Here is a 9,753-nt window from a genome sequence, read left to right as displayed (position 1 = left end):
GTTGACACTGCCACGGGCATTGTAGATCAGGATGCCAAATGCCAGCACCTTTTGTTGGATTTTCCTGCCGCACCCCTTTGTGGCTGTTAGCCCCAGCGAGGGGCACAGTTGCAGACCGACTGTACCACGAACAGTTTGAAAATGCCTTTTTATCTTTAGACGAAGGCAATCAATGACGCAATGGTGTAAACAAGTCGTTCATCCCAGCGCTATAAATCAGACATAGCCTTAGAAGAATCGTAATTAAATTAACTATAATCGAAAATTAAATTCAACACTCAGAAAAACTAGCTTACATAATATATGTATAGGGATCATGCTACAATATTCATAATTTCGTTTATTAGTTTTCGTTTCAAGTGAATCTGAATAATTAATTTTTATGCATTTACCCTATTTTTCCGTGTAGTTTCATTCCCCTACACCATGCTAAAAATCCCTGTGTCATCTTATCGTGGAGTTTCTCTGTCTGGGCGTTGCGCATTTGATTTGGGTGTGATTAAGCGAACTTTGCACCTCGCGAATACCACAAATCCAATTGAAAAGGGATCACGGTGCAGAATTCGAAGTTTGTTGCACGCTGTGCTTACATTTGCATTACCAATAAACGAAATTGTAAATTGAAATGCCTCAAATCTCTCAAAAGGAGTACAAATTCTGTTTTAACCTCAAGGTGTGCGGGTTTACCTTTAGCTATGCTAATATTAACTTCCCAAGGTTATGATCAATTGACTTTCAGTGAAAAACGATTTAAGGTCCCGGAATTTCTTTAATGGTACTATAGTGGTAGCCTTTTGTGCCTTTTCTCAGAGCTAGTAAATTTACATATCCGCAAAAGAAGAAATATGATCAGCGATTATTTTACACCAGGAGAGACGTAGGAGAGACCGTTTATATTATAGACCGTATTTATTATGTATTTACATGTAATCTTCATGATGAAGACGACTTGGTTTGAAGCTCACAGTGCATTCCCAACTGTAACTTAAGCCTGGATGTATGCAAAGCTTTTTTAATCAACCCAATGAAATTAAACCAATTTGGGTTTCTTTTGCTCTTAAGGTTTTTTTATTGAAAGATGTTATTTCAACACCCTTACTTGTATGCTGATGTAAGTTTATTTGTTGTTTTTTATTTCTTGTATATTGGATGTACAGCTGGTTGTTGTTGCCGTTTGTGGTGGTTTTTATTTCACAATAAACTATTTTAAGCTTAATCCTTCCAGTAGTTATTGTATATCCTTCGTTCGTGTCTGTTATATTTTCACATTGCACTTCAAACAATTGTGTGAATAACAACGATATGCAGAATTTGCAACTTGAATAACGTGTAAATTAAAACATGCTTTGATAAATATGTCGGTTAGTCATTGGTACAATATTTCTGTATTTAAATATGTACTGTGATAATGACGTTGCTGCCTTTGTTACTACCTATCGCGTTTTGGATAGAGAATCAGAGATGGATTCAACAAATTCTAGTAACAAGCGTTGTGCCCCAGCACAGTTTAGAAGCCATTGGACACCGAAGTCCAAAGTTGAATATATAAATTCATATATTTCTTTTTAGTATTTTGCAACAACAAGTTCTCGTTTAACAATGTAAATATATGTATATAATGTTAATAAAGTTGTTTTGGGGGCTTTTCGGGTTTATTGTAATGTGTTTGTTTATTCTCGTCATTTGTTTCACTTATACTTATCAATCATAAATATAAAGTTTAATAATAATAATAATGGTAAAACATCGATTTTCATAGTGGATCTTTTTATAAAACATTAAAAAATTCAAAAACTTTGTGCGACTTCAATGATTCAAGCCTTAAACATTTAGGTGTTGTTGATAGTGATTGCTGTTGTTTTCACCATTAAATGTGTTTTTAGCCTAGCGATTTACGACATATCTTTTTGGATTCATTGAAATCTTGCATAATCATAATAATATAATAGAAATTGAATAACTTCAACAATAATAGGTTCATGTGCTTAAAACTAAAGATAAAATTGCTTCTCCATCGAACATATGCATTCCTTTCTTCTGCACTCATCATTTAGTTGTTCTCTAAAATAATGTTATAGTATAATAAACTTGCAAAAAATGTCACGTACTACATATATATAACATGTTTTGAAAGTGTAATCGTTCATCTCTTTTTTTTTGGTTATTTTTTGTAATGCTTGCTTTGCTTAGCTCTCGAAACTAAGGTAAAAATAAACAAATCTGCCAAATATTTCCAGCAATCTGCTCCGTAGTTTTTTTTTTATTTAGTTGCGTGTAGCCAAGGTCCGCCCAAACGCCTTAGTAGGCGTGGTTGGCCACGAACAGGGATCCGGATCCGGCACCAGCGCTTCCGGCAACGTACTTGCCCTGAGCGGCATCACCGTTGGCCTGGGGGTGGGTAAAGAGAGGGGGGAAAATTGATTAATTTCGTTCTGCATAATATCGTGGAAAATACGAAGCCTAATGGGAACTGGGAAATGCCTACTCCTAATTATTACTTAGTTGTAACTTGGCGAGCCGCAGCAGAAAAGTTTTTCGGCCAGCTTGAAAAGTTTTCACACTGATTTTTGCTGCGCTCGAAAAACTTTTGCCACTTTTTCCACCTGCGGCAAATTTATAGAAACTTTCCAAGCGTACCGAATACATGCTGCGTAGTGCGGAAAGTTTTTGAAAATTTAATTTAGCAAGTTCTTTGGATGAAAATTATGATTCGATTATATATAAGTAACAGCGCGCAGACCATATTTTGCGTTGCTTACAGCTCAACTGTCAGGTACAGATATTCAGAGTAATTATTCTAATTAACAGTAGGAAGTTTGCAACAGGCATTAAACTTTAATTTTAATAAAAAATATTGAAAATTAAACTAAAGTAAACAAAATCATAAACACGGCACATTAAGAAATATATAATTTATTTCTCTTCGTCAATATAAAATAAATGTTTCAGTGTCAAAAATATTTGCTTTAAGATCTAGTCAGTTTATGCGGTAAAAGGTATACGAAAGGCTAAAAGGAATATATGTGCAGTTCCATTGCTGTAGGAATGTAAATGCCTCCCGTCTCAGTCCAGCTGTGGGCCTCGATCTGTAACTCTTGCGGATTATCTGCACTCGGGTTGGGAGGATATAGCTTCGCTCGATTCTGACTCGGGATTAGTGCGTGGCATTTAGGACTTAGTACTTGTGCTGGGCGACAAAGAGGTTGGCATTGCCGGCAAACGACGGAATTGAGCCGGGCACGTAAATACCCTGGCAGGCCTGGGAATTGGCCTGTGGAAGCGGGAGGAGAGCGGGATTTTGGTTGGGATTAATCAGAGTTTGGGCTTTTGGGATTAGGTTTAGAGCAAGCGAAGCATGAGTGACGTGAGTATGTTGTATGTTAAAGGCGTTTGCGATAAGTCGGTTTTAGTTAAATGCTGCTGTTAAATGTTAGGTCTTGAGTTACCCCAATAAAGCTCGTTCTTCGCCATCAAAAGGCAGCAATTCTTCTTCTCACTGTTCAGTACTTGTGATCATCCACATGCAAAGTATCTTTACCAGCGAACCCCTTGACCGATCCAGCTGTATAGTTACCACAAGCCGCCTCACTGTTAGCCTAGCCATGATGAATATGTGATAATTGATGATGAAATTAATGGAAAATGTACAAAGGCGTTATAAGGAGTTATAAATTAGGAAAGGTGAGGAAAAGGCGGTTTTAAATAGATTAGGTTTGGATAATGGATAGCAATAATTTGAATAGGAGAAACATTGTGGTATAAGAATTGGAAATGGGATCAATGGTTGGGATTATAATAATATTCCTTAACCTTTGCAATACTCTCATCCGAAGCAAATACCTGACACTTGCAATACATACACCACTTAAATTGCTAACTACAACCAGTCTTACATAGATACAACTATCTGAGGACTCACCTTGGCGCGCTTGAGCAGCTCGTTCTGGCCGGCGGCGATGTTCTCCTTCTTTCCGGCCCAGGCACGCAGGACGGAGGCCTGGAGGGCACGACCGTACGAGAAGGTGAGGGCCCATGGGCGGATGAGGGGAACGTTGTTGATGGCGCTCAGGTTGACGGTGGCCTCCTCCTCGGACTGACCTCCAGACAGGAAGGTCACGCCTGTAGACAAGCAATCGATTAGATAGGATTCATTGAACAACCAAGTGCGATTTGAAGAACTCAAGGTGCAAGTATTCCAATCCAGAGAATACAGAGATACCTGTTCTTCAAGGCAGTTGGCTTTGATGACTCACCGGTGACGGCGGCGGGAACGGTGCGGCGCAGAGCCTGCACGGTGGCCAGGGCGATCTCCTCGGGGGTGTTCTTCTTGGCCGACTGACCGGCGGTGACCATGTTGGGCTTCAGCAGAGTACCCTCCAGGTAGACGTGGTGGTCGCTCAGGGCCTTGTAGACGGCGGCCAGGACGGTCTCGGTGACCTTCTGGGCGCGGTCCAGATCGTGATCGCCATCGGGCAGAACCTCGGGCTCCACAATTGGGACGATGCGCTGCGACTGGCAGATGGAGGCGTAGCGGGCCAGGACATTGGCGTTCTCCAGGATCGACTGGTAGGATGGGGTGTTCTTGCCGATCTTCAGGACGCAACGCCACTTGGCGAAATCGCAACCGTCCTTCTTGTACTGGGCGCAACGGGCGGCCAGATCATCCAGACCCTGGGTGGTGACCTCATCCTCGGAGCCGAACAGTGGGACCACACCCTTGTCGACCTTGATGCCCAGAATGATGCCCTTCTTCTTCAGGATATCGGCGAAGGGGGTGCCATCGTCGGCCTTCTGGTAGAGGGTCTCGTGGAACAGGATCACTCCGGAGATGTTCTCGGCCAGCTTGGGGTCAGTGCTGAACAACAGCTGACGGTAGGCACGGCGGTTGTCCTCGGTGTTCTCCACGCCGATGTCCTGCAGACGCTTGCCCATGGTTGGGCCGGACTCGTCGGCGGCGAGGATTCCCTTGCCGGGGGCCACGATACGCTGGGCGATGTCGCGGAGCTCATCCTGCAGCTCCTTGCTGGGGTAGTTGAAGTAGGTGGTCATTTTTGAGATTCGAGTGTAGTTCTGCAGCACGCAAATCCATTTGCATTTGAGTCGATGCGGAGTTGTTGGTGTTGTTTGGTTTGATGAAAAAGAGAAGCGGACATTGGATGTTAGAAATTTAGCTATCGTATTCCGAAGAGGCGTGGATGATAAGAAACCATTGTGTAAGCACAGAATTTTGAAATCGTTTGGGGTAAAAAATAAGAACTTAAAATTTTGACAGTTTTTTTTTTGGGAAATATATAACCCGCACACTCTGACAACCCAAATGCAATTGTTCAAAGTCACATATGATTTTACACAAATAATTTTTAGATAACAAAGGCTACTGATTTACCTAACTGACCTAATTTTTATTTCAGTAAAATAAAAGCAATATTTTTAAAGGTCAAGTCTTTGAAAAAGAAATTCCGAATGAACCGATTAGACACATTGAGTCATATGCGGTGTTATATCATCTTCTGTTCAGTGTCAGGTCAATGTCACTGCTATTTTTCGTAATTCATGAATATTTTTCCATTGAAGATAATAAATGCTTTGCATGGCAGTGTTTTCCACAGCTGATTTGTTGGCGAAGAGCGTGTAATTGAACGAGATAAAGGCGCATGCTCCGAAAACGTGCTTTTCTCTATATCTACAGCTCTTCTCTCTCACTTTTTTTTTAGGATTATCCCACACTCTCAACATTCACACACAAAATGTTGCCTTTTTATAAAGCTTTTTTAGGGTTCCCACAGGCATCAATGAATATTTGGAAAAATTCTCTTGCAATAAATATCAATGCACTGTTTCGTTTTGCTAGCTTCGAACTATTTTATATTGTCTGTAATTTGTTATTTACTATTTGCAGAAACCGAACAATTAATTTAACCTTAGTGCACAAGGAAAAAACCGAACCAACCTCGACGATGAATTTTCAGTAACTGAGCAATGTCGCGGAAACCTCGGCAATAATTCCCTGTGATGTAATCAAAGTCATGGAGTCTCCCCTCTCGCTCTTACTGCCTGCATCTGTCTCGCTTCCACCCGCATAATGCGTGACGTGGAAACTTTCACTTTTATCATCGCTGCTGCTGCTCTGCCGCTGCAGGCAGCGACGGCAACGCAGGGCGCATGTATTTTCGCTTGACATTGAACAAGGTCAAGCAACAAGCCTTAGCAACAAATGTTGCCAGCGAAATTTGTTGCTTACGAAATGCGAATAGAAATTGTTGAAAACCGAAAGTCGTGTGGCGCGTGTGAAGTGCGATAGAGATAGAGATAGCTATAGCCAGTGCGAAAGAGACCGAAAAGTATCCAGCAATATGTAGATACAGATGCGAAATCCCTCCGATGACTAAAAACTCAGTTTATACTTGTTTGACATTGACAGTGAGCCAAGGACTGGAATGGCATTAATGTCAGGTTATAGATTAGGCCTCCGCAACTTATCACGAAATATTGTTTACCACATCGCCCACATTTCCCACGCCATATATTTAACACTTTGTACACACGTGAATAGCTTGTGGTCCCTAAACTGAACAGATATACTTTATAATAACCTGAATTTGACCTTTATAACTTGACACTTATAATAAATACTACACATAATATATACTATATCTCTAAAATACAAATTATATTTTGTATAATTTAATTTTATTATATAGCTGTATATATCGATATCTGTATATCAAAACACTCTGCACAGAACGACACTAAGTATGTACACCTTTATCTATAGAATGAGTTATCTATAGATGCTTCGGATTCACTCAGGAGACAACACCCACCTACACTTGCCGGCAATCAATCGAAGACTGAAATGTTTCGGAAACTAGGCGAAATATATACGATGACAAAATAGAAGGAGGAACGAAGAGCAGCCAACGCATGACAACAAAAAACAATCAAAATAAATTTACGCTCCTATCAAGAGACAGTATATAAAAATAAACCGACACATGTCCGTCTATATGTATTCGTGAGCTGGCACAAAAAACAAGCTGATAAAAAACGACTAACAAAAAGTTCCATGGAATATGGTAGAAGTTGCTCCGGAAAGATGAACAAACAAGTTATACTTGTGCTCGCATTTTGTATCTGCTATCAGTAAAAATTTTGAATCGAAAACGACAAAAAAACGAGCCCCCAGTGGCGTTGGTGTTTTGGTTCCAAAGGTTTCGCATTATCATAACGAGATTTTAGGTCCGGCCTCCTCGACCGCAGACAGTGGGTCAAAAGAACATCCACCAGGGGAGATAATACTACTACATGTGTAACAACCACTAACTGACGTCAACTGATTAGCTTTGAACACGGGTGGTTGTTATTATGCATATTATAAAAACTACTCTGGAAATAGGCAACTTTAAGCACGTACATCCATACTTTTGTCTATCTACTTGCCCTTCTTAAGTGACCCCAATAACTTTGTTTATTCGAATGTATCTTATCTAGTCTTACTTGATCGATCAACTTATACTTTATTACTAATAATCCAAAATCAAATAATTCTACAATATTCTTTGAAAAAATTTCTATAATAAATTCTTATAAGAAGCTGCTAGTAAAGTGTATAAAAAAAACACAAATTCCTGAAACATCGTATGGTTAACAATAAGTTGTTCTTAATGTTCTAAGCTCTTCTTGAAAATAATAGTCAGGTTGACCTTCAAAAGAAGTCCTTGCTACTCCAAAACTGGTTTTCTGTAGGTTCCAAAACAACCCCTAAGCCTGTGCCCCTCTTTTCTCATTTGCACACCCTAAATGTTTGTATAACTTTTCTCTTTCATTGAAAGCTAAATTAAAAGGTAGGTACCAAATGCAATAGAGGAAAAACATATAGAGAACAACATGAGAAGACGTCAACAAACCTATGAATTTACAATGACGTTGACTAATTGAAGTCTAAGCGAGAGAGCGATAGGAAAATGTATGTATTTCCCGATGCATAGTACATGCATTTAGCATTTATAAAGAAAACTATTTATAAGAAAAACCGCAGCGACGACTACAAATTGCAGTTGAAACGCTGCCAATAAGCAAATGAACTCGAATGGAAGAGCGCGTGAAAAGTGGGAATGCACAGTAAGAGAGCCGGTTGAGCCGGTAGAGAAAACTACTACTACTACTACCACTACCACTACCACTTCGTGAGCCAAAAGTCACCCGATAAGGTTTCTTATCGCCTGCACTTCTCGTAGCCCCCCTCCCCCCACCGCTCCTTTAACCGCAGTGCATAGGTCAACAACACTCGGCGGCCACAAGGTTCCAGAACTTGTCATAAAAGTTTAGAGCACGCGGAAATTGTGAGATTAGAGAGTAATTAAACTACATTCGAATACGCACTCACTAACTCGCCTGCAGATGCGGTGCTGCTCTGTGGATTTGGATTACGAAACAGCCAGAGAAATGGGAACGATTACGCGACTTTTCTTTAACTGCACTGCCACCGCCAGTGGGGGAAATATATTTGAATTTTTTTGTAGGTGCTCAGGGGTTCTGGTTTAATACACTGCGTATCACGCCCACTCACCGAACTGGAAACTGAATCTGGGATGTGGTGATTAGCTGCTGGCTACTGGCTGGGTCCGCTGCTGCTGCTGCACTGGAGGAGAGCGGTTAACGCTTTTATTTTCGGCCCGAGTCGCTGCTGCTGTCGCTGTTGAAGTCGCTGCCGATGCCTCTGCTGCCGCTGACTGCGCCGTCAACGTGAAATTCCAAAGCGAAATAAGCGAGACATGCCGAGCGAGACCCCAAAAGGTTGTTTGGAGGTCGTCGCCGGCGGTGTTGGGCAACCGACTGAGCCAAGCGCTAAAAATGCCCAGATCCCCAAACGGACTGTATCCAAAAAAAAGCTCATGTCAAGAGCTTTTAGTGGGGGATGCAACCTACCAGATAATAGTTCGCTATAAGTTGGAGGTTATACAAAAGCTTTGAGCTGCTTTAGCTTTAGATTGGCGGCAAGAATTTAAATAAAAAATCAAATATTTGTCTTTAAAGCGTGTTTGTAAAGGAAAGTTAATTAAGTATTATAAGATCTCAATATCTATTCAATATGGATTTTAGTTAAATAGCAATGATATGTAATAGCAATGTGCAATGTGTATGTAATAGTAATAAAAGGTGTTGCTGGATTAAATCATTCAGTTGTAAAGTACGTTCAATGGGTGAGCTAAAGGTCTGGCTAACCTTTCTTATCCTATATTTAAAAAACCATCAAAAAAGGAAGTGATATCTTTACAAATATTTGTATCTGATAACCTATCAACCACATTTCCTATTCTACTTAAGCAGTTGCCAGTGGAAAAGGGGGATAGAATAATTAATTTGGCGTATTTTAACCTTAATTACGAGCGACCTGCTTTCCTCGGGGCGGTCAATGAATTTTTCGTGACCATCAGCATCAGGCGCTCCAGAAGCAGCGCAGCAAAAACGAGGGGTGCCAGGAGCAGCAGCTAGGATAAGCGACTTTCACGCCATGCCTGACCTCCTGCAATGTTAAAGGACTCAACCCCCCTCTGGCACTGCAAACAGCTGATTGAGAGTGCAAACGTTAAGAAAATATCCCCTTATTTTGCCATACAATTTCCTTGGGTAAAAGAGAAATGTGTGCTCTTCAAAGTGGCCCAATGTGACTTTGGCACAGTTTTTTTAATGAAAAATATTACTGAAGAGCAGGATATAACATTTAATGGATTTCAGTTAGTTCATAGACTA

General features: G+C 40.6%; 1 protein-coding gene across 4 annotated transcripts; it reads right to left on the bottom strand.

The window, feature by feature from the left end:
- Positions 1-1,643: 1,643 nt before the first annotated feature.
- On the bottom strand, positions 1,644-8,776 carry LOC6538402 (fructose-bisphosphate aldolase). Of its 4 annotated transcripts, XR_005561427.2 has the most exons (5): positions 8,570-8,776; positions 4,254-5,070; positions 3,920-4,119; positions 3,447-3,596; positions 3,174-3,271 (listed from the first exon to the last, which is right to left on the bottom strand). XR_005561427.2 is itself a non-coding variant. In XM_039375244.2 (4 exons), the coding sequence occupies exons 2-4, from the start codon at positions 5,047-5,049 to the stop codon at positions 3,176-3,178; spliced, it is 1,092 nt and encodes a 363-aa protein (XP_039231178.1). In that variant the 5' UTR covers positions 5,050-5,070; positions 8,570-8,775; the 3' UTR covers positions 2,898-3,175. The 4 variants fall into 4 exon arrangements, 3 of the variants coding, with proteins under 3 accessions (XP_039231177.1, XP_039231178.1, XP_043063038.1); XM_039375244.2 differs by lacking the exon at positions 3,447-3,596 and having other exon boundaries at positions 2,898-3,271; positions 8,570-8,775; XM_043207103.1 differs by lacking the exons at positions 3,447-3,596; positions 8,570-8,776 and adding an exon at positions 8,383-8,401 and having other exon boundaries at positions 2,898-3,271.
- Positions 8,777-9,753: the final 977 nt, after the last annotated feature.

This window comes from Drosophila yakuba, chromosome 3R (assembly GCF_016746365.2).
Source record: "Drosophila yakuba strain Tai18E2 chromosome 3R, Prin_Dyak_Tai18E2_2.1, whole genome shotgun sequence".
In the NCBI taxonomy this organism is placed as follows: Eukaryota; Metazoa; Arthropoda; class Insecta; order Diptera; family Drosophilidae; genus Drosophila; species Drosophila yakuba.
This window is presented reverse-complemented; position numbering and strand designations above follow the sequence as displayed.